This window comes from Bos grunniens, chromosome 2 (genome assembly GCF_055505025.1).
Source record: "Bos grunniens cultivar Pamir isolate PY7600 chromosome 2, Bosgru_T2T1.0, whole genome shotgun sequence".
In the NCBI taxonomy this organism is placed as follows: Eukaryota; Metazoa; Chordata; class Mammalia; order Artiodactyla; family Bovidae; genus Bos; species Bos grunniens.
Window position 1 is genome coordinate 2,052,738 of NC_141166.1, and position 24,569 is coordinate 2,077,306.

Sequence of the window (24,569 nt, forward strand, 5' to 3'; positions counted from 1 at the left end):
ACCAGCAGCTCCTGCTGCACAGCTGCCACCTCCCCGCGGGTTTAAAACGCGTCTTCACGTCCAGTGACTGACTTGTTCTTAGGAGTTAGTCACCCTTAAAAAAGAACTTCTCTGGTGGCTCAGACCGTAAAAGATATGCCTGCAATACAGGAGACCGGTTTCGATCCCAAGGTCAGGAAGATCCCTTGGAGAAGGGAATGGCAACCCACTCCAGTGTTCTTGCCTGGGAAATCCCATGGACAGAGGAGCTTGACCGGCTACAGTCCATTGGGTCGCAAAGAGGCGGACACGACTGAGTGACTGACACGCTTTCAAGACACTTACAGAAGAAAGGGCGATCGTTATCGTGAGGATGACTGCAGACAGGTAACCAGAGTCCCTGGGGGTTAAACGACCAGCTTCAGGTCCCTCTGCTGAGGGGCCCAGAGCCCGGACCTGGGTCACAGCCGTCTCACGGGCTAACTGGGCGGCCTCCCGCTTCTCCAGCTTCTGTTTCCCAGTCTGAACAACAAGGGCCTGGGATCGGAGCTGAGCTCATGGGGCCAGATAGGAGCCCAGAGTCAGACAGGCCCTGCCAGCTGTGTGACCAGGCGCTCCAGCCCCACCTCAGTGCAGGCGCGGGTCTTCACCTGAGCCGGTGAGGACAGCGCCCCAGGGTCTCCAGGTGTCACAGCCCCAGGCCTCCTCCCCACGGGCCTGGCCTTTCCTAACACCAGGAGCCACAGGTGTTACAGCCCCAGGCCCTGCTGGCCGGGAGGCCCCAAGCCCAAGAGGAGCCAGCCCTGGGTGGAGGGGGCCTTCAAATCCAGCCCACACTGTGTCCTGGCAGGAGAGCAGAGCAGGATTCTTAAATTCTTTATTAGAGATATTTTTAAAAGGCTTTTAGATATTTTTTTTTTCTCCCCCCACACCACCAAATGAAATAATTGTGTAATTACTAATGAATTTGTTCCTCTTCTTAAGTGTGGTCTTTTTTAAGGACGTGTTAAAAATTCATCGCGCTTCCTTCCCCCGGACCCTTTTCCTCCACTCGCCTCCCCGACTGGTATTAATGCAGTTTTGAACCTAAACTCCCTCCTCCTCTTAACTAGACAGGTCATTAAGAAAATGTTCTCCGAGAGCCTGAGCTTTTTAAAGTTGTATATCTCCAGATAGATGGCTTGGGTGAGTTGAGCACTGCCGCATTAAGTCTCTGTGATAAAATATTTATCCACCATTAGACTTTTTTTTTCCCCTTTTGGACTGTTGGTGAAGTGCCTTGCTCTTTTCCTCGAGGCAAAGCGGGAGGAGGAAGGGCCCGGAACGAGGTCTGCAGATGAAGTCATTTCTCCGTTCTGCCACCTCTTGCGGTTTCTGGCCGCCTTCCTCTCATTTGCCGGGTGTCTGTGCTCCGGGGGGCTCGAGGGAGGGAAGGGCATCAGGAAATGGTCGCTTGCTGGTCCTAAGGTCCCCGGGGCCCTGGAGTAGGAGGGAGGCGTGTAGGAGGGAGACGTCTGCCACTGCTGCTTCTCTTGGCTTTGATTATTTCGTGGATTTCTGGCTCTGATGGAGCTGATCTTAAAACATTCGGGTCTAGGTCCTTTTAATAATCACATTTTCCTAATAGCCTCCATTTATTGATTGTATATTATGGGCTAAGAGTTGTGCTGAACTGTGTGTATATGTATTATAGTGTGTGGGTATATATGTGCATATTTATATACACACTGTGTGTTATATAAAATTTCTAATAATCATAAAATTGAGCAGGGCATGTACGTTGAGCGATGGTAGAAAGTGGCTCGTCGATTCACGCAGCTGGTAGGAGACGCCAGCGCCCACATCCTTGTTCCCTTCTCTGCAGTCATTCGTTCATCCTCTCATTTAATCACAGGTCCTTTTATAAAGTGTTTGTTGAGGTTTAGCTGATCTGCACTCTTACAGAAGCCGCAGGTGTGCAACGCAGCGACCCGCAGTTTTGAAGGGTCGCACGCCTTCGCCAGTTACTGCGCGATGCCGGCTGTGCTCCATGTGCGGTGCCGTGTGCTTTGCAGTGTGTTTGTCTGAGGCCAGCAGTTCATACCTGCTAACCCCGCGCCTCTCTCCTGCCCGCCCCCGCCTTCGCTCTCCCCACTGGCGACCAGTAGTCGTTCTCTGGATCTGAGTTCTCAGATCCTCTGCACGTGTCTGCCAGGAGCCAGGGCATTTGATCAACGTGCTGGGAAGTCCGTTTGACACACAGATAAGCTGCTGCCCTCGGGAGGCTTACATCTGGGGAGGCAAACAGCACGTCACAGAGAACACAAGGGATTCCAGAGCTTGAGCAGAGCCACAAAGAGAACATGGAGGGGCTCGCAGCCAGAGCCTCCTGCACTTCCTTCCTGAGTCCCAAGGGCTGGGGCACCTGATGTCCCAGGAGCCGGTCCTGGTGGTAAGGGGGGCCCACACTCTCCGACTTGGTGCGGGGGTGGAAAAGAGTCCCAGCTCCCCCAACCCAGACGCTGTCTGTGAAACAGCCCAACGTGCCGGCTTCTTCCCCCACTCTGGTGCATTTGCACGTGGAATCAACTCCATGAACGTGACCTGTGGAACCTGCATCCTGTCGCCGGACTCACATATCCCACTGCCTGCCGACAGCTCCACCTGGGTGTCTAATGTGCGTCTCAGACGACATCCAGTCCTGAACTTGGGCGTCCCCCCAGCCTGCTCCCCTCCCATCCCGGGCTGTCTGCTGCGCTGCCTTTCACCCGGCTGCTGGACACAAAAGACCTGGGAGCCGTCCTTCCTCCCCTCCCCACCCCTGTCTGTCCAGCGTGTTGGTTCTCACCACCTCCCTGTCACCACCGCGCCTCGGACCCCATCATTCCTGCCTTGCTGGTCTCTCTGCTCGCTGCACCCACCCCACCCTCTGTCACGTTGTAACCAAAAGGCTTCTCTAAAATCGGGGTGCGCTGCTCCCCTGCTCAGACCCGCCAGCCACGCCTCGTCGTGCTCAGAGTGAACAGTCCCCGCCCTCGCCCTAGCCCGGCCACCCTCCGACCCGCCCTCTGTCATCTCACGGCGCCTGGTCCCTGCGCCACGCTGGCTCCGTCCTCCTCAGAGCCGCTGGCTCATTCCCATCACCGGGCCTTTGCACGTGTCGTCTCCAGAGCTTCCCTTGGGTCTTGGCGTGGCTGCCTCCCCTTGTCATCAGCTCTGGTCTCCTGGCTCCTGCCCCCCCATCCTCCCAGGAAGCAGAATGAGGCATGAAACCCAAGACTCCTCGCACCTACTGTCTGCCTCAGCACCCCCTTGGAATCTCTGCCTGGTGTCTACACTCCTTGCTTGTGTTTCCCCTTCCTCCGTCCCCTCCCAGGGCAGCATTAATACCGGTGTGTGTGTATGTGTGTGTGTGTGTGAGAGTGTCGCTCAGTTGTGTCTAACTCTTTGCGACCCCATGGACTGTAGCCCACCAGGTTCCTCTTGTCCGTGGGATTCTCCAGACAAGAATACTGGAGTGGGGAGCCATTCCCTTCTCCAGGGGATCTTCTTGACCCAGGGATCGAATCCAGGTCTTCTGCGCTGCAGGCAGATTCTTTACTGTCTAAGCCCCAGGGAAAGCCCCATTAATACGGTAGCTTCCGTTAAAAGTGAAGCGAAGTGAAACTACAGACTCGGTCCTCAGCGCCACTCCACATTTCAGGTGTGAGTAGCCACAGGGGACTGATGGCTACTGAAATGGGCAGAGAACATGTTCATTGTCATAGAAAGTTCCAGAATGTTTGCTCCTTAGGAACAGAACTTTGTGCGGTTCCCCTCTGCCTCCAGCACCAAATGCAGTGTCCCCCCCATAGTAGGTCCTGGGGATATGCCGGGGTGCTGAGTGAATGGGTGGTGAAGGTATCAGACCAGTGTGTTAGGTAATGCTGTGTGAACCCCAGTTAGTAACCCTCCTTCTGGGAGCCACACCAGTCTGCTCTGAGACTCTGCAGAGGAAGCCCATACACATGCAGGTGTGGAACGCAAGCAAGTTGCTCAAGCGTAGAGAGGCAGGGATTTCCCTGGAGGTCAAAAGGTTAAGACTCCGTGCTTCCAGTGCAGGGGCCGCAGGTTCAACCCCTGGTCAGGGAGCCGAGGCCCCACCTGCCATGAGGCACGGGCAAAGAAAGAGCGGAGAGGCGGTGTAGAAGCATTAGGCTGTAATAAGTGACAGACTCGCGCTCTGCCCCCCACCCCGCCCTGCACTCACCGGCTGGGTGACCTCTTTGGACCTTAATATCCTCATTGGAAAATGGGCACACATCCAGGCCGTGCTCACCTCTCAGCTGTTTCAGGCTTGCATCGGGCTGGGGCAGGTGTGTGAAGTGCTCTGGAACCTGCAAGGCAGTAGTTCTCACAGTGTGGCCCCGGGGCCAGCAGCCTGGGTGTCCCTGGGAACCTGCTGGAAATGTGGGCTTGCACCTCCCCTCTGGGGTCAGCCAGCAGGTGTCCCCTCTCCTGCTGGTGCTGACACAAGCCCAGCCTGAGAACCCCCTGTTCCGAGCATCACTTCACATGTCGTGGCGTGACTTGGAATTTGAGGAGAGACTAGGTCTGTCAGTGGGCAGAAGGATCCAGGCTGGAGGTGAGACACCTCTTTGGGAGGGCAGGCCTGGGCCCCCAGCGCCTGCCTCACGCCCCTTCCCGTTGCCCAGAATAGTCAGCAACAGAGCGGCAGCGATGGAGGCCAGCGCCCACCCGCGCGTGCCGTGTGCCAGGCTCTGGATTACGTGACTCACAGCCACTGGCTCATTTACTCCTCGGGACGAGGTTGTGAAATGCCATCATCGTCGCCTTGTGCAGTGAGGGAACCCGGGCACAGAGGGGTTCTGTTTCCGGCCTGAGGACGTGGAGCCAGGAGGTGGCCGAGCCGGGGTTTGGACCTGGTGCCTGCGCCTGGCGCCCTGCTCTCGGCTCGGGCTGTGCTGCCCACACTGCGCCTCCTCCCCAGAAGGGCACAGGGACCCACCTTCCCCCACCGCTGCTCCCCCTCAAAGGCAGAGCCAGCCAGGGGGTGACGACAAGAACTGGTCTGCAAGTCTGGACCGGCGTCAGAAACACACTAGTTCCCGGTGCTGGGAGCCCATGTATCGCGGGGCCTGGGACTGCATCTGTGCCCCCGCCGGAGGAAGGCCCGTGCGGGCAGGATGTCAAGGCCGGGCTGGAACCCACGGGGCTGCCAGCTCGCCCAGACCCCTCCCCACACATCCCTTCTGCACTGTCTGCTTCACCCTCAACCCGCACCTCCCCAGACCTCTCTCTACTCCCCAGCTGGCCAGTTATGTCCCTGGCATGGGCGGGCCCTCAGCTTGCACCTCATGCCAGGTGAGCCGGCCACTGCATCAAGAGCCGACGTGGGCCAGTACTGTGGCATTCCCTCATTGTATCCCCAAGGCAGCCCCCCTTTACACAGGAGGGAATGGAGGCTGGGTGACCCAGGGCCAGACCCCAGCCAGGTCAGCCTCCCAAGCCCCACTCCTAATCCCAGGGCTGTCCAGCTTCTTGCTTGTCCCAGGAGAGCAGCCCAAGGAGCCATGCTCTCAGCTTTGGGGGCCCCATGCACCGCCAGCCCCCAAGAGGACCTGCTGCTCATGCTGGCTTCTCCCTCTGCAGGCCAGAAGCACCTGTGTGTCACCAGCCTCCTGATCTGCCAGGGTCTGCTCTGGGTGGGCACCGACCAGGGCGTCATCGTGCTGCTGCCGGTGCCTCGGCTGGAAGGCATCCCTAAGATCACAGGTGAGACCCGGGAGTCAGCTGCACGTGGCCAGGGGAGGGTGGGTCTTGTGCCCAGATGTGTGCGCTCTTCTGGTCTGGGGACAGGGGTTCGTTCCCCAGTGTCCGCTGTCACTGTTGGTGGCTTGGTGGAATTAAAGCACCTGGCCCGGCAGTCTCCTTGCAGGTCTTCTTTCTGAGACTCAGTTACTTCATCTGGCAATGGGCACAGGAGGCACGTTGGCCAGATGGTTTATGATTGGCCGAGACACTCGACTAACAGGAGAGGTTCAGCTGGCCTCCCGCTCTGATGCCACAGCAGCTTCCACGTGTCCCAGCTCCAGAGGCAGAAATAACTGAGGGCTCACGGGGACGGAGGTCCAGATACAACTATGTTTGCCTGGGTTAGGGGAGGGGCCGCCCTGATGCGGTGCTGGGATCTAGGGTCAGGAGGACCCCAGAGCTCTGGGCCCCCTCTCTGCCTCTGCCCTGAGGGATGGATGATGAAGTGGCCTCTTCCAGCCGCTGCAGGAGGGGAGGGCTGAGTGGAGTGGGAGGGAGACGGCCTGAGGGAGACCCACCCCAGGTGGACCGCAAGCCTCTCTGCCCAAGAAGACCCTCTTCCTAAACTGCGGGACTTACTGCTTTCCTGGTCTCATCACTAGGTCATTTTTCTCATCCCGGAATCTGTCCTGGGGTTGCAGGGTTGTGCTGGGCAGAGACCCTTCCCCCACATACTGACAGCCTGGTCGGGGTGGTGTAGTCAGGGCAGCAGGTGCTATGATGGCAGGCGTCCTGGGGTCGGCGGAGCAGAGACAGGACTGATCATCTCTCATGGGTGGGAGCCCTGCGGAGGGGCTGAACCGGGCCTCGAGGCCAAGGTGTTGAGTCAGGCAGATGTGAAAGGCTCTCTGGGCAGAGGCGATGGCTGGGGCAAAGGCATGGAGACGTGAGGATGGCCCAGGCAGGGAGCTGCAGGTGCTTCCACACCAAGGCTCCCCTTGTGGTTTATACGATCTCTTGTGTTCCCCTTCTCCACTCTTCCAAAGGAAGTAGCCCTGGAGCGTGGCAAGCACTCCTCCAGACCCATGGCCTTCCGGGAAGCTGCCAACATAGATGGCAGTGACCCAAATAAGCCAAAAATGAAACCCAGGAAGTTCTCCAAGAGACTCAGTTCAGTTCAGTTCAGTTGCTCAGTCATGTCCGACTCTTTGCAACTCCATGCACTGCAGCACGCCAGGCCTCCATGTCCATCACCAACTCCCGGAGCTTACTCAAACTCATGTCTGTTGAGTCGGTGATGCCATCTGACCATGTCATCCTCTGTCGTCCCCTTCTCCAGACTCAATGGGTCTTTAAAACTCTGGGCCTTTGGGCCCCTTCTCTCTGCCCCCTTCCTGCAGGGAAAGGCATGGTGTCGCTCAACGGGCACTGTGGGCCTGTGGCCTTCCTGGCCGTGGCCACCAGCATCTTGGCCCCCGATATCCTGCGGAGTGACCAGGAGGAGGCCGAGGGGCAGCAGGCCGAGGAGGACAAGCCGGACGGGCCGGCTCCCGAGCCAGCGCCCGTGCCCGCGAGCCACGTGGGCGGGGAGCTGATCCGCAAGAAGGGCATCCTCCTGCAGTACCGCCTGCGCTCCACCTCCCACCTCCCGGGCCCGCTGCTGTCCGTGCGGGAGCCGGAGCCTGCAGACGGCTCGGCCCTGGAGCACAGTGAGGAGGACGGCTCCATCTACGAGATGGTGGATGACCCCGACGTCTGGGTGCACAACCGGCCCTGTGCCCGCGACGCCCACCGCAAGGAAATCTGCTCCGTGGCCATCATCTCTGGAGGGCGCGGCTACCGCAACTTCGGCAGCGCCGCTGGCAGCCCCGGGAAGCCAACCCCGTGCGGGGAGACGGACAGCACCCTCCTCATCTGGCAGGCGCCCTTGACGCTGTAGCCCCGCCCAGGCCTCGCCGTAGCCCCGCCCAGGCCTCGCCGTAGCCCCGCCCATGCCACGTGGCGGCGGGCCTGTCTGCAGCCCGCCCGACTCTCGGCCTGCAGTGGGCCCTTCCGGGGGTCCAGGGTCCCCAGGAGCACTGGGTGGCCTCGCCCTCAAGGGGCTTGCACGGGGCCACGAGAACGGGCCTGGAACTCCGCCATGTACCTGAGCGGAGCAGAGGGAAACCTCTTCCTTTTTAAGAAAAAAACAATTTCAGTGTTTAGGGGAGTGGTTTGGGTTTGGGGAGATGGAGGACACCTCCGGAGGAGATGACCTTCTTTTTAAAAGCAAAAAAAAAAAAAAAACACAAAACCTCACGACTGCCTGGCAAGCCCAGCGCCTCTTGTCTGGGCCCAAGCGGGGCTCAAGGGCGGCCACACGACCCTCCTGGAGGGGTGCGTGCGTGTGAGTGTATGAGAGCGTGTGGGCTGGTGTGTGAATATATATAAATACGTATATATGGTGTATATTATATGTGTATAAATGAAGGTTGTACATATTGGAGCTCTGGGAGATGCTGGAATAAAAGGCGAGAATAACGTCAGTACTTGGGTTGCGGGTTGCTTTTTAATTTTGTTTTGTTTGATATGTGGTAACCTAGACAGCATATTAAAAAGCAGAAACATCACTTCGCTGACAAAGGTCCGTATAGTCAAAGCTATGTTTTTGCCAGTAGTCATGTATGGATGTGAGAGTTGGACCATAAAGAAAGTTGAGGACTGACGAATTGATGCTTTCGAACTGTGGTGTTGGAGAAGACTCTTGAGAGTTCATTGGACTGCAAGGAGATCAAACCAGTCACTCCTAAAGGAAATCGGTCCTGGATATTCACTGGAAGGTCTGATGCTGAAGCTGAAGTTCCAATACTTGGTCACTTGATGTGAAGAGTCGACTCACTGGAAAAGACCCTGATGCTGGGAAAGATTGAGGGCAAGCGAAGGGGGCAACAGAGGGTGAGATGGTTGGGTGGTATCTTTGACTCAATGAACATGAGTTTGAGCAAACTCTGGAGATAGTGAAGGACAGAGGAGCCTGGCATGCTGCAGTCCATGGGGTCTCAAAGAACTGGACACGACTCAGTGACTGAACAGCAACAAGGAAGGAAAGCAGCTGTCACTGTTCCAGGTTGCTCTGGAACCAGCAGGAAGGACTGAGGCGAGGCAGTGTGAGAACAGGCCCTAGAACTGTGCTGTCTGGCGCAGTCGCCGGTGGCCTCATGTAGCTGTTTTTTAATTAATTACAATGAAATATCGCAGATTTTATTTTATTTTCCAGTCCCATTAGCCACATTTCTAGTGTGACTTGAGGTGCTGCACACACGAGGTTTTATGCCGACTGCATTCGACAGCACAGATATGACTGTTTCCATCACCCCAGAAAGCCCTCTCCTGCTAGAGAGGGGCTCTTGGGAGCTTCTTTTCTGAATGTTTCTGGAAGAAAAGACTGGGCCCCAGTTCTGGAATGGTGTGGAGGCACAGGCCTAGGCATCGATTGGGAAAGCCTGGGAGGAAAAAAAAGATGAGGGCGTCACTGTGTGGAGGGGTTGGGGTGGGGCTCTGGGGCTGTTGCTGTGGGCCGTAGAGCTCTGCGGGGAGGGGCCTGAGACCCTAGGGTGTGACGGAGGGTGTGGTGAGTTCCAGGGGGCTGGAGCAGAGCCCATGCTGAGGGTGGGATTGGCAGGTCGGGCCAATTCTTGGCTTTTCTTGGGTTTCTAGAGCTGCCTGCAGGAAAAAAACAAAAAACCAAACCCAACCCACCACCCAGAAGGGAAGTGTTCTCTCCGCCTATCCGCCCATCCCTCTCTCTCTTGTCTCCATGTGTCTGTCCACCCCCAGCCACGCTTCTGTCCTCTCCTGCATACTTAACGGTGGCAGCACTGGCATGCGGGGAGGAGGGAAGCCGAGGGAGCAGGCAGACCTCCCAAGGTGGGGTCACACGGCTCGGTGAGTGTCTATGGGAACCCAGGCAAGAGCCGCCAAGGAGGGGACATTTCAGCCGGGTCCTGACCCGCCCACTGAGGAGTCATTCCCTCGTCCACTCCTTTCACACGGCCCTCGAGCCCTGCGGTTCTCAGGCCTCGTGCTGGCTGCTGGAGCCACAGAGGTGAGCAGGTCTACAGCCGTGACTGTCCCCAGGAAAGGCATGTGGAAAGGGAGGGCAGGCGGGGTGTCTGTGTGCAGGGCTGAGGGAGGGCAGGGTGTGTGGAGGAGTGTGGGAGGCCATCCCGCGGGAGCGGGCTGCCTGGGGGTGGTCTGATTTCTGGAGGGTGAGTGTCCAGTGTGGGTCCCAGGGAGCGGGAGGGGGAGCTGTGTCTGCGGGAACCCTGACCCTGGACGCTGACCAGCTGCATCTGGTCCAGACGCACCCACCTTCTCCCGGCCTCAGTTTCACATTTTCTATCAAAGGGAGGCTCACTGCTGTCCTGCCTGCCTCTAATGGGAGAGGAGGGGCCTTGCTAAGTGCAAATGGGATAAAGATCAGGTGTTCATCTCATTGCTCAAGTTAATTGAACGCCCTGTCTGGGTGGGGCTCTCAGGCAGAGCTGGACAGGACTTTTCCTGGGACAGTAACTGTAGGTAGGGTTTGCTTGGGACGATGGACAAGCCTGCAGCCTCAGATCTAGCAGACCTGTGCTCACGTCCAGCTCTGCCAAAGCCCCGATGTGTGTCTTTCAGAGCTTCCCTTCACCCCCAGGTCTCAGTTTCCTCATCTCTAAAATGGGGATGACGAGACCTTGCAGGAGTGCCAAGGACGAGTGGTATTAATGATACTTATTTCCACGAAGTCCGTGGAAAGTGCTGGAAAGACCCTCCCGCGGCAGCTCTGTGATGATCCCTGTGTCATCCTACTCAGCCTTGCTCCAGATGACTTGAGGCAGGCTGTTCATATCAAGGAGTCCCTCCTCTTGTGCAGGAGTTAGCATCTGAGAGCTCTGCGGTTCTGTTAGATCCCAGCTCTGGAGCTCACTCAGCAGAAGGGCACCTGCGAGATGTGGTGGGGCCCGTGAAATCCGTCACCGAGCAATTGACTGACTCCGCTACTGGAGTGAAATTATCATATCAGTCAACAGCTCATCTCGCAAGCCTCTGACGACAGAGCGCGGGGGGAATTGGGGGAGTAGGAAGCAGCTCCCGAGACGCGAGGAGGACGTGCCTCGCATAGGAGAGGAGACCCTGGCTTTAGATACTGATCAGAGTAATAATAACCACAAGCACTCGGGGTGCCCCCGCTCGTCTCATCCTCACAGCCGCACTCTGAGAAGCTGTTCTGTTTGCCTCGTTTTGCAGGTAAGGGATCTGAGGCACCGGGAAGTTAAGCAGCTTCCCAGAAAGTGTCAAGGCCAAAGACTGAGGACTGTCTGCCGCCAGAGCCAGACTCTGAGCCACCAGGTGACTCTGCCCCCAAGAGCAGAACTTGGGAGACAAAGTTCCACCTGCGCTTTCCCCACACACTAGCCGTGTGGCGTCAAGCACGAGCCTTAATCTCTCTGTGTCCCAGCGAGGGGAGAGTGAACAAGCCCTGCCTTGGGAACCGAGTGCCTTTTAGTCAGTGTTTATTAGAAACTCACTCTTCCCTGAGAGCTCAGTGGGTAAAGGATCCGCCTGCAGTGCAGGAGACCCCAATTCAATTCCCGGGTTGGGAAGATCCCCTGCAGAAGGGATAGGCTACCCACTCCAGTGTTCTTGGACTTCCCTTGTGGCTTAGCAGGTAAAGAATCTGCCTGCAGTGTGGGAGACCTGGGTTCGATCCCTGGGTTGGGAAGATCCCCTGGAGAAGGGAAAGGCTACCCACTACAGTGTTCTGGCCATGGAGAATTCCATGGACCTTACAGTCCATGGGGTCACAGAGTCGGACACAACTGAGCGGCTTTCACTTTCACGTGCCAGGGCCTGCATCGAGGTGGACACTGGGAAGACTGGTGAGCCAGACACTGCTCACGTCTGCCCCCTCCCCATTCGATGGAGGATGCAGACGAACCAGAAGATAAGTAAGTGAAATGTGTCAGATGGTGTCTGTGCTCTGGAGAGAAATGGCGCAGCGGGGCTGGGGGTGGAAAGTCCCGGGGCGGGCACGGTGATGTTAACCAGGGCGGCTGGGGAGGCCTCACTGAGCAAAGAGCCACAGGAGGAGCACACGCGAGGCCGCAGAGCATCCTGGGTGGAGGGAGCACCACGTGCAAAGTGCAGGTGGGCCCTGGGGGTGGGGAGGGGCCCCTGGAGGTGGGCGTGCACTACTGGGCCAGATCTCGGGGGACAGGCGGAGTTGTGGGAGGGTTTTGAGCAATGAACTGATGGCCTGCCTCTGGCTTTGTGACAATCTCCCGGTTGCTAAATGGAGGAAAATGCGTGGCGGCGGGAGTGGAAGTGTGGGGGCTGGGAGACCACCAGGAAGCTGTTGCCGCAATCCAAGTGCAAGATGCTGGTGGCCCGGACCACGGCGGGTGTGCCCAAGGTCAGGGTGGATGGGTTGTGACGCTGGAGCATCCGACGAGCAGACGCAGCCTCTAGACAAGCCCCTTGTCAGGAGATAGCTATGAGCTGGACCCTCTCCCAGCTGGGATTCTGTGCAGCTGCTGACCGGGGATCTCGGGCTGCTGGCAGACTGCTCCCAGCTGGGCACCCCAGCCTGTGGTCCTTTCCAGCCTGTGGTCCTTTCCCATATACTCAAGGACACTCACCCCCTGGGCCATCGCAGACCCGGGGGCTGAGACCCTCCCTGCCCTGCACTCAGCAGCACTCTCCCGCCCTGGTGGGCATGTCAAGGATGCAGACCTCTGCCCACAGCTCTGTCTCCCTTCACCTCCCTGGCTTTCTCCTGCCTGTGCGAGGCCCAGGGTGTGGATGGAAAGTGCATTTCCTGCCCCAGGAACCCAGGTAGCGTCCATCCTCAGGCTTGTTCCCTCTGGTCGGCCCCGTTTCCGACTTGCAGATTGAAATGGGACTTCCGGCCAGGAGAGAGCAGCTCTGGGGCCCGTGGGAGCCTCTGGGCTCAGACAAGGAGCTTTGATCTCCATTAATAACAGGAAGTGGCTCATCTCGAGTTTCCCCAGAAGCAGATCCTGAGATGAGGATTTTGATTCCAGTTGGGGACACTGAGGGGGACATGCTGCTAAGCTGCTAAGTCACTTCAGTCGTGTCCGACTCTGTGCGACCCCATAGACGGCAGCCCACCAGGCTCTGCCATCCCTGGGGTTCTCCAGGCAAGAACACTGGAGTGGGTTGCCATTTCCTTCTCCAATGCATGAAAGTGAAAAGTGAAAGTGAAGTTGCTCAGTCATGTCCGACTCTTCGCAACCCCATGGATTACAGCCCACCAGGCTCCCCCATCCATGGGATTTTCCAGGCAAGAGTACTGGAGTGGGATGCCATTGCCTTCTCCGAGGGGGACGTGAGACAGGGACAAAAGTCAGAGCCAGGAGTGTTAGCTGAGCTGGTGGCCTGTGCGGAGGAGCTTGGGAGATATGCAGAGCTTCAGAGTTGCCCTGGGCACAGGGTGAGGATGCTGGCATTTATCCCCACCTCTCACCAGTAGTGCCCTGGGTGGACGCTGCTCCCAGAGCCATTCGTCCCGGCCCTCCAGCCTGCCTCACTGCTCAGCCAGAGAGAGGGTCCTGGGCTGAGCATCCCCCTTACCCCCAGGAGAGTGTGCACAGCCCAGTAGAGCTGGCTGTGGCTTTTACAACTTTAAAATGGTTTCTTCCCCAACAGAGGCAGGTTTTCAGGAAGGTAATCTTGCTATGCACACAAAAATATCTAGTTAGGACCTCAAAGCTGGTTGTTTCTTGTAGGTTTCATCCCCCTCTGTCTCAGCTTAGGCTGCTATAACAAAAGACCATCTCTGGGTAGCTGAAACAGTTTCTCTGTCCTGGAGCCTGGGAAGTCTCAGATCAAGGTGCTGGAGGATTCAGTGTCTGGTGAGAACTCTTCCTGGCTTGCAGGCTGCCTTCTTGCCGTATCATTGCGTGATAGAGAGAGGAACTTCTGGTTTCTCTGCTTCTTACAAGGGCACTAATCTCATTAATGAGGACCCCACTCCCATGACCTAATAACCCCAAAGGCTCCACCTCCAAATACAGTCCCATCACACTGGGGATCAGGGCCCACATTCAGCCCATAACACCTTCCCTTTCTTCCCTTGCCACACACACACACAGACACACACAGACACACACACACACACGCTATCTGGCATTGTTTTAGTGGGAGGCATGGGGGCAGGCAAGGAGAGGTGGACTCACCAAGGTTCATAGGGGATGAAAGTAAGCCATGGACTTACATCTTGAACACATCACCTTGGTACACAACTGGGCACCTTCGGGCTAGGATCACTGGGGGTGTGAGACTGTCCCTTTCCTCATGGAACATGCAGTCCAGCAAGCAGGATGCTGGTGCCAAAGAGGGAGATCCAGCTTCTTTTGTCCATGCTTTTGCAACCCCATGGACTGTAGCCCCCCAGTCTCCTCCGTTCATGGAATTTTCCAGGCAAGAATACCGGAGTGGGTTGCCATTTCCTTCTCCAGTGTGTCTTCATAGTACAAGGATCGAACCCGTGTCTCTTGCATTGGCAGGTGGGCTCGTTACCACTGAGCCACCAGGGAAGCCCATGTGAAAGCTCTGTAGTCACACATATAAGTGAGGGACCTGCCCTACTGTTTCACCAGGGGTCTCAGAACCTCCGAAACCTGCTTTCTTTAGGCTGCCACGCGTGTACGCGTGTGCTTATGAGGGTGGGGTTCACACAAGGTCAGCTTCCGCCACAGAATATGGGGATGTAAACGACACCCAGCCCCCCCCCAGTCTGATGGGTGAGACAGAGCCCACCCAGCATGTTCCCAGCCCGATGGGGAAGGGATCCTTGTTCTCAGGGAGTGCCCAGTCTGATGGGGCTCACAGCCCCTCTCACCGAGCTCTATGCGGGAGCTGCTAGTTCGATGGGGAGACATGGGTCTGCCCTAGGGACCCCCAGATCTGATGGGGGACTCCCAATCCAGGTCCCGGGGACCTGCCATTTTGACGAGGAAGATGCAATTTCTCCCCAGGGGGAGACCCTAGTCTGAAGCGGGCATCCATTCCCGCCCTTGGAGGATGCTCCGGTCGGATGGTGGAGATGCCCGGCCTGAAGTGGGAGCTGATCCCTTGCCCTTGGTGAGCTCCCTGCCTCTGACGGGGGAGGCAGGACCCTCGACAGTGAAGAGATCTAATGACAAGACCCACAACGGAAACTTTTTCACGACACAGACCTAATTACAGCGCTGCTGACCTGCTCTCGACTCCTCATCTACACTTTCCTGGGGAAATGGCAAATAGCAAGAATGTGTAAATTGAGGAAGATTAATATAATTACCTGAGCTATTTCTTGTCATCTTTTCATATCAACAATAATCACAAAACTTTCCTGGGGAGAAGCCTGGCCATGATGGACTGTCTCCCCGAGGCAGGCAGCTGGCTTCCTCTCTGCAGGAAGCAGAGCCTTGCAGACGCCCCGTTCTGGAAGCCAGCCCTGACAGATGGCTTGGCTGTGTGGTGGAGAGGGCACGGGGCCTTGAGTCACCAGATGTGGATTCGAGTTTGGGCTGTCACCACTCTGTGTGTGACTTGGAGGTCCCCACCTCTCTGAGCTCGAGTCCTGCCCAGTACAAATCTAGAGGCACTGATCACAAGTCCAGACACCGTGTTAAGTGCATTATAACCTTGATGGCAAGGAATCTGGGAAACCCCTCCCCTCTCAACGATGTTCTGTTATTATCCCCACTTTACAGATGAGAAAACTGAGGCTCAGAGAGGTGACGTCACTGGCCCAGGGTCGAACAGCACAGAAGAAGATCCTAGGGCTGTGGCCTTAGTAGGTGCTTTGTCATTCAGTCGCTCAGCTGTGTCCGACTCTTTGCGACCATGCGGACTGCAGCATGCCAGGCTTCCCTGTCTTCACTATCTGCCAGAGTTTGCTCAAACTCACGTCCATTGAGTCGGTGATGCCATCCAACCATCTCACCCTCTGTCGTCCCCTTCTCCTGCCTTCAGTCTTTCCCAGCATCAGGGTATTTTCCAAGGAGTTGGATCTTCGCATCAGGTGGCCAAAGTATGGGAGTTTCAGCTTCAGCATCAGTCCTTCCAATGAACACCCAGGACTGATTTCCTTTAGGATAGGCTGGTTGGACCTCCTTGCAGTCCAAGGGGCTCTCAAGAGTCTTCCCCGCCACCACAGTTGGAAAGCCTTGATACCCACACCCTGCCGCCTGGCCCTGCCCTGTCCCTGTGCCCCCAGAGGACAGAGGGGTGAGGGCAGGGGCCCAGCTGGCAGTGTGGTCGCAGGACGTGTGCGGGACTTTCGCTTCAGTTTCCGCTTCTAGAACGTGGGGCTAGGAAGGGCACCGCCTGCGGCAGCTGATTTGAGGATGCCAAGTTAACTGGTGCAAAGCGCTCTGAGCAGCCCCTGGCCCGTGGTGAGCCCGTTAGCTGGGCCGTCATCCTTTCGCACAGGGGCCCTGCCCGGCACCTGTATCTGAGACGCTCCTCTTTAGAGCGTTTAGCGCCCAGGCACGTCATGGGCCCTTTGCACCCCTCTTAGAGACGCGGAGCTCAGAGAACCCAGCAGTGTGCGCAGAAAGTGCTGTCGGTTCTGGTGTCTCAGTTCACACAGACCCTGGTACCCGCACCAGGCGTTTTGGGAAAACACTGTAAGAGCAAAGTGTGGTGAACTCAGTACCAATAGACATCCCACTGTGAGCCATTTAAGGGGTCCAGAAAGCAGGTTGGGGCTGCAAGGAGATGAAACCAGTCCATCCTAAAGGAGAGCAACCCTGAATATTCACTAGGACTGATGCTGAAGCTCCAATACTTTAGCTACCTGATGCAAAAAGCTAACTCATTGGAAAAGACCCCGATGCTGGGAAAGACTGAGGGGAGGAGGAGAAGAGGGCAGCAGAGGATGAGATGGTTGGATGGCATCACCGACTGAATGGACATGAGTTTGAGTAAACTCTGGGAGTTGGTGATGGACAGGGAGGCCTGGCGTGTTTCACTCCATGGGCTTGCAAAGAGTTGGACATGACTGAGTGACTGAGTCAATGACACCCCACTCCAGTACTCTTGCCTGGAAAATCCCATGGACAGAGGAGGCTGGTGGGCTGCAGTCCATGGGGTCGCGAAGAGTCACACACGACTGAGCGACTTCACTTTCACTTTTCACTTTCATGCATTGGAGAAGGAAATGGCAACCCACACCAGTGTTCTTGCCTGGAGAATCCCAGGGATGGGGGAACCTGGTAGGCTGCCGTCTATGGGGTCGCACAGAGTTGGACATGACTGAAGCGACTTAGCAGCAGCAGCAGCAGCAGAGTGACTAACAAGTTTGCAGAACACATATCTGTGTTTAAGCAAGCAGTACCCAGGAGTTGGCTGGGCACCAGGGTGTGGGTGGGGCTGCAGAGCAGATACAGTCCCTGCCTTCCCGGAGCTGAGCCCCCAGCCTCACGGACAGCACAGGTGTGAAATGAGAAGGTCTGTGGAGGCCAACATGCAGGGAAGAGGATGCTCCACACCCGTGAGACGCCAGCCCAGCGGGAAGGCCTCAGTCTCCTGTTGCGAGATGGTGATAGCGCTTCCTTTTCCCCGGCTGCTGCCAGGACTGAAGGAGCTGCTGTGGAAAGTGCTCAGCACAGGGTCTGCTCACTCAGTGGCAGATTTTCTCTCTTTCTTTCTTTATTTTTGGCTGCACCGTGAGGCATGCAGGATCTTAGTTCTCTGATAACCAGGGATCAACCTGTGCCCCCTGCATCGGGAGCCCGGAGATTTAACCACTGGACCGCCAGGGAAGTCCTGATGGTCCCTCTTTTTAATAGAATGATATTAACAATGGGCCTGGTCAGTAGTGACCATGTAGGTATATGTGGGCAGGGAGACGGGACTGGGGGGCATCCCCTTCCGATGGGGGCAGATCTTGGGAGCCAGCTGCAGGGGAACTGGGCATGACTGTGAAGCTGGATGCTGTTGGCAAGCCCAGGGCTGGGGGCTTCTGGTTCCAAGTGCTGGGGGGTGGTCTGTGGCCCAGGGTGATCAGGGATCCCTCAGCTCCATTCCAGAAGGCCTCCAGGGTTCTTTGAGCCTGAACCTAACTGACTGACAGACATGATCTTTCCCCCCTGTTATTTCTGCTAAATTAGGTGACCAGGCCTTTTTCTCTGGCAAATCCAGGGACACAGAATTGCATGCTATTTTGCATAAATCAGGGGCTCATTTGCATCCATTTGCATATTCCTTTGGATATGAGGTTCAAGAGGCCCAAACTCAATGTGCGTGAAATGAAATAAGTATGTCGAGTTCAACCTCTCTGAGTTGACCTGAACCCCACAGGCAGGGATGGAGGAGCTCAGAGGGGCCAGGGTTCCCTGGGGTTTATCAGATCAAGGAAGAGCCCTGGGGCCAGCTCTTTGCAAGGATGCTCAGGACTGAGGCGGGGAGGAGGGCTTTGAGCACAAAGCTTCTCTGAGCCGAGCTTCTCTGGGCACAGAGAAGCTGACTCACTGTGGTGAAGCCACAGGGCAGGTGTCCTTGGGACGCAGCACGGGCCTGGGGGCTCAGCACGGGCCTGGGGGCGCGGCACGGGCCTGGGGCGCAGCACGGGCCTGGGGACAGGTTGTAGCCCCGCTAACAGGGCTTCCTTACTGAGCGCCTCCTTTATGCCAGGCACTGTCTTAGCTTCTCCACAGGAGTCCCTGTTCTCATTACAGCTGAATGAGGTAAGGTATTATCAACCCCATTTTAGAGATGAGGAGACTGAGATGCAGGGAGTGGAAGGGACCTGTTCAAGGCTACAGGTCCTTGGAGATCCTGGACTCTAACACAGGCCAGTCTGGTTCCAGAACCTTTCTTTTCTGTTGGGGAGAATGAGAAACCCGACCACTGGCAGCTCAGCGTTCCCCCTTGGAGCCCCCAAGCATCTCTTTCCCAGGGCCGCCCTCCTCTCCTTCCCCGAGTCTCACGGGACTGCTTTGCGGGGAAAGAGCTGCAGGAGGACCTGTGCCCTCAGCACGCTTGGTTTCCCTGGCAACAAGGGCACAACAGCCTCCATCCCCCATGGGGAGGGAGTGGCCGGGTAGTTCCCTCGAGGGAAGGAATGCCAGGCCCAGCCCCTGGCATTAGGGCTGGCACCGAGCAGGGCCTCTGTGAGTACTTCTGGAGTTAATTCACAGCTGAGTAGATACAGGGGGCATGCCTGCCGCCACGGTTTGCCCAGCCCCCCAGGGACAGGTTCCCCTCAGGGACGGGTTCCCCTTGTGGACGGGTTCCCCTCGGGGGACGGGTTACCCTCCGGGGATGGGTTCCCCTTGGGGGATGGGTTCCCCTCCAGGGATGGGTTCCCCTCTGGAAATGGGTTACCCTGAGGGTATGGGTTACCCTCCGGGGACAGGTTACCCTCTGGGGACAGGTTACCCTCAGGGGACGAGTTCCCCTCCGGAGATGGGTTCCCCTCTGGGTACGGGTTACCCTCTGGGGACAGGTTACCCTCGGGGGATGGGTTACCCTCGGGAGATGGGTTACTTCGGGGGATGGGCTACCCTCGGGGGACGGGTTACCCCTCAGAGATGGGCTAGGGTGCTGAAGATTCTCCGTCACTTCTCTCGTGGAGACGCTTCCTCACCTTTCTCTGAAATCTGAGTCTGTCTTTGTGTCCGACAGTGGAGCACGATGGATGCGACACTATGCCGGTTCTGGGCCTGATAGTTTCTTCTTTCATGCTTTTGGGAGCCCTGAGCTCCTGTGTGGAAAGTCCAGCTCCCCTGATGGAGACACAGCTGGGAAGACCCAGAGTCAGAGGGGCCCTGAGAGAGTCCTGCTGACGAACTCTACACACACAGGTGAGCTGTCTTGCACCCTGTTGCCGGTCAGGTCCCCAGATGACGACAGATCCAGATGTGTCATGTCGAGCAGAAGACTCATGGAACTGAGCCCAGTCAGCCCACAGAATCATGGCAGATCATCACAGAGGATCTTGTTCTAAGACACTAAACGCTGGGGCAGTTCGCTTTATGTGACCACATGCCTCCTCCCCTTCTGGTAATAGAGCATCCTTGGGAGATGCCCTTTCACCTGCTCACCCGGGGGGTGGTACCAACCCTATTAACACCTTGTTCCTTCAGTCCCAGGAAGGGTTGGGACCCAGCCCCAGTCAAGATAATATTAAACCACATGGCAGTAGTGATTGGCTCGGAGATGGCATGTGACCCTAGAAGAACCAGTCAGGGCCCTTCCTGGGGTTGATATGTTGTTGATGGGTGAGAGAAGCTATGTCTCCTGCGTTTGCTGAGCTGGGGTGATGTGAACCCAGAAGCTGTCTGTGGTCCTGTTCCCCACCTGCCTCCGCATGCCAGCTGGAAGTAGGTCAATTCCAGCTGTGGTCTGAGAGGACTCGAAGGTGGTGCAGTGACTGCTGGGCCAGCTCTCTCCCTGGACTTTATCGTTTCATGAGTTACATGTTCTTTCTTCTTTAAACTGGTTTGAGGAGGTTTCCGTCACTGGAACCAATGGGACGCATCACACCGACTCTATTTCTTGGCTTTAAATGGCTTACGCAGCGTTGTTCTATCTCAGAGGCTCCATCCTCACGGGAAAGGAAAGAAAAGGTGAGCCTGTTGTGTCCAGGGCCCTGGTGCTGGGCGCTCGGCTCTATTCTGACGCTGAGCGCTCACCGCTGCCTGCAGGGGAGGTGGCCCCTGGCCATTTGGCAGAGTGGGGGCGGGTCACAGGCCGAGTGGCAGACCCCCACCCATGGCGTCGCGTGGCAGCTCTGCTCAGGGGCAGAGCAAGGCAGAGACCAGGCGGGGAGGAGGCCGGAGGTGAGGGAGTCCCATTAATTTTTCCAGCCTTAAATCAATTTAATGGGAGCCTCCGATGACTCTGATTTCATTTTTCATTTTCACCATTACAATTATCAGCTGATATTACTGGCAGCTCAAGCTTGAAATGGGACAGGAGACTAAGGCTGTCAGAAAGGAAACAGGACCAGATCACACCAATTATCTAATATTTTGCTAATTAGACACCCAATGCATCTCTCTCATTTACAACAAGGGGGAAAAAAAGACCTCGCGGTATCATTGTCGTTCTTCTTTGCTGATCAGCAGTTATCACGTACCCTAGCTTGGGGATTTTACATCCCAGAGAGAACCTCCTTTTCCCAGTTCCTCCATCCCCACAAAACTGTCCTGTGCCATCGGGGGGCTCCTGAAGCCTACCTTCAGTCCTTCTGGCTGCTCTGGGGAGACAGAGCAGGTGCCGGTGCGCTCAGCCCCCGGGGGTGACGCAGTGTCGGACGCAGGATGCGCGGGGAGAGGCTTCAGGCATCTCCAGGCCTGAGAGCAGGGGTTCAGAGGAGCACCCAGGGCAGGAGTTGGCCTGGAACGTCGTTCAGTCCATCTGGTCAAGGCCACGGTCTCTCCATTGGTCATGTGTGGATGTGAGAGCTGGACGATGAAGAAGGCAGAGCACCAAAGAATTTTTCTTTCTCAACTGTGGTGTTGGAGAAGACTCTTGAGAGTCCCTTGGACTGCAAGGAGATCCAACCAGTCTATCCTAAAGGAAATCAACCCTGAATATTTACTGGAAGGACTGATGCTGAAGCTGAAGCTCCAATACTCTGGCCATTTGAAGGAAAGAGTCGACTCATCAGAAAAGACCCTGATGCTGGGAGAGATTGAGGGCAGAAGGAGAAGAGGGTGACAGAAGATGAGATCGTTGGATGGCATGATCGATTCAATGGACATGAACTTGGGCGAACTTCGGGAGATGGTGATGGACAAGGAGGCTGGGTGTTCTGCAGTCCGTGGGGTCGTGAAGAGTCGGACTTGACTTGGCACCTAAACAGCAACAACCAATTGTTCAGGGTCAGAAAGCTTCCTTCCCCTTTACAGATGGAGAAGGTGCACAGAGGGGGGTGTGACCCAGCTAAGGAGCCACAGAAAGTTCCAGCAGAGCTGTGCCTGGGCCCTGGCCTCCTGAGCCCCAGTCCACTAGGCTTTCCACTTGCCGCATATGGCCAGTGTGAATGCAAGCTTGTCAGAGTCTCCTGTGCAGCTGACAATTGGTTAGAAGGAAAGCATGGTCAGTGAGTGTGTTCGTGGATAGCCCATCCGTCTGCAGGCCCGCACGTCCACACGGCCACCCCTTTTTAGCACAGAGGGTGGTGGGAAGAGCTTAGATTTAAGGTCAGAAAAACCGGGTTCAAATCCTGCATCTACCACTGACCAGCTGTGTGATGTTCACCGCATTCTTCAACCCTTCGAATCCCGAAGGGAGCAGAAAGCCTGGAATGAGAGAGGTCTCTTGAAAATCAGGAGTCCACTGTTTATCCGGCAGGACCATTTTCCAAATGGACACACAGGGTCAGGGACAGGGCTTCACTGTTTCATTTCAGTAATAAAGGTAACTGCTACTGTGTACTAAGGACCCACTGTGTACTCTAAAGGAAAGGAAAGTGAAGTCACTCAGCTGTGTCTGACTCTTTGTGACCCCGTGGACTGTAGCCCACCAGGCTCCTCTGTCCATGGGATTTTCCAGGCAAAAGTACTGGACTGGGTTGCCATTTCCTTCTCCAGGGGATCTTCCTGACCCAGGGATCAAACCCAGGTCTCCTGCACTGTAGGCAGATGCTTTACGGTCTCAGCCACCAGGGAAGCAGGTCGCTCAGTGATGTCTGACTCTTTGTGACCCCGTGGACTATACAGTCCATGTAATTCCTTAGGCCAGAATACTGGAGTGGGTAGCCTGTCCCTTCCTCAGAGGATCTTCCCAACCCGGGGATTGAACCCAGGTCTCCCACATTGCAGGCGGATTCTTTACCAGCTGAGCCACAGGGAAGCCCAAGAATACTGGGGTGGGTAGCCTTTCGCGTCTGCAGGGGTCTCCTGACTCAGGTACTGAGCCGGGGTCTCCTGCGCTGCAGCGGCCTCAGGGACGTGCCTGTCCTCTAGGCACTTGTCAAGTGCTGTATGTGCGTCTCATTTGACCTGCGTCTAGGGGGTCGCCCAGAGTCGGACACGCCTGAAGCGACTCAGCAGCAGCAGCAGCAGCAGCAGCGGGATGGCCGCGCCTCTTACAGCGGAGAAGACCGAGGCTCTCTCAGGTGACTTGATCCCTGTGGTCCAGGACAAAGCAGGGCTTGTTTCCCAAGCCCTTTAGGACAAGAGTGTTTCGCCAGGTCCTGCAGCCTGAGGATGAAATGCTTGGCGGTGAGGGGGGGCGGTGGGGACCGCTGGGGAGGGGACAGCGTGCCCTGGAGGCACCGGCCACAAGCCCTTTGACCTGTGCCTCGATCCTGATCCTAGAGCTCAGGGCAGCGGCTCTCAGAAACACGGTCGGCTGTGCTCTGCTGAACTTCATCGTCTTTATCAAATTAATTAATGTATGCGACCCAGTGTGACCACCTAATTAAGACATTTCCCAGGGCCCTGTGCTGGCTGCTTAATGATGTGCGGGCAGCTGGCCTCATGTTCAGAGAGTCCTGGGTCAGGGCCTGACCCGACGGCGGTGGGGCTCCCGCTCCGCCACGGTCCGGGGCTGGGCGGGACCAGGGTGGCCACCGCTCCTGGCGGGACTCCAGGGCTTCTCGGGAAGGGGCTGTGCTGTGTGGGGCTGGGCCTGGGTCCCTCTGAGCTAATTGGTAAGTGATGAGGTGAGACTTTCTTTTCTGCCCGTAATGGCTCAGCCCTGCAGCAGAATGCCCCCAATTTGGTTAATGAACTTCTTTTGTTTGGAAATGAGATTTTAAGGTGGGAAAGGAGGGCAGGCAAGGGAGGCTGCATGTTCTAGCTGAGTGAGGATTCATTCCGCTTGGAGAGGGGCGGTGAGGTGCTGGGACGCGCTGGTCCTTAGGAGGTGTGATGGATGGGTGGGTGGGGAGGAAGCCAGGCATGGCACCCTTGCTTCAGGTTTGGGCAAGTGCACAGAGAATGGTCAGTCCTGCCAGCGCGTTCATTCACTTACCCATTCATTCACCGATTATCCAACACACACCCATACATACACTCACACACACATACACTCACACACACACACACTCACACACACATACACTCACACACACATACACTCACACATACACTCACACACACATACACCCACATAGGCATACACTCACACACACATACACTCACACACACACACACTCACACACACATACACCCACACACACATACACCCACACACACATACACTCCCACAGACACACACTCACACACACATGCACTCACACACACATACACTCACACACACATACACCCACACACACATACACTCACACACACACACACCCACACAGACATACACTCACACACACATGCACTCACACACACATACACTCACACACACATACACCCACACACAGATACACCCACACACACACACACTCACACACACATACACTCACACACACACGCACTCACACACACACATACACTCACACACACACGCACTCACACACACATACACTCACACACACACGCACTCACACACACATACACTCACACAGACATGCACTCACACACACATACACTCCCACAGACACGCACTCACACACACATGCACTCACACACACATACACTCACACACACATACACCCACACACACATACACTCACACACACGCACACACCCACATAGACATACACTCACACACACATGCACTCACACACACATACACTCCCACAGACACACACTCACACACACATGCACTCACACACACATACACTCACACACACATACACCCACACACACATACACTCACACACACACACACCCACACAGACATACACTCACACACACATGCACTCACACACACATACACTCACACACACATACACCCACACACAGATACACCCACAC

General features: G+C 56.3%; 1 protein-coding gene across 22 annotated transcripts in view; it reads left to right on the plus strand.

The window, feature by feature from the left end:
• ARHGEF10L (Rho guanine nucleotide exchange factor 10 like) overlaps positions 1-8,237 on the plus strand; it is a 168,867-nt gene extending 160,630 nt beyond the window's left edge. For all 22 annotated transcript variants that reach the window (XR_015150051.1, XR_015150052.1, XR_015150053.1 and 19 more), the window contains 2 exons: positions 5,611-5,733; positions 7,113-8,237. Coding sequence is in view for 19 of the 22 variants with exons in the window: in XM_086364407.1 (XP_086220533.1) it covers positions 5,611-5,733; positions 7,113-7,651 (662 nt within the window). In the remaining 3 variants the exon portion in view is untranslated. The remainder of the gene's footprint in view (positions 1-5,610; positions 5,734-7,112) is intronic.
• Positions 8,238-24,569: the final 16,332 nt, after the last annotated feature.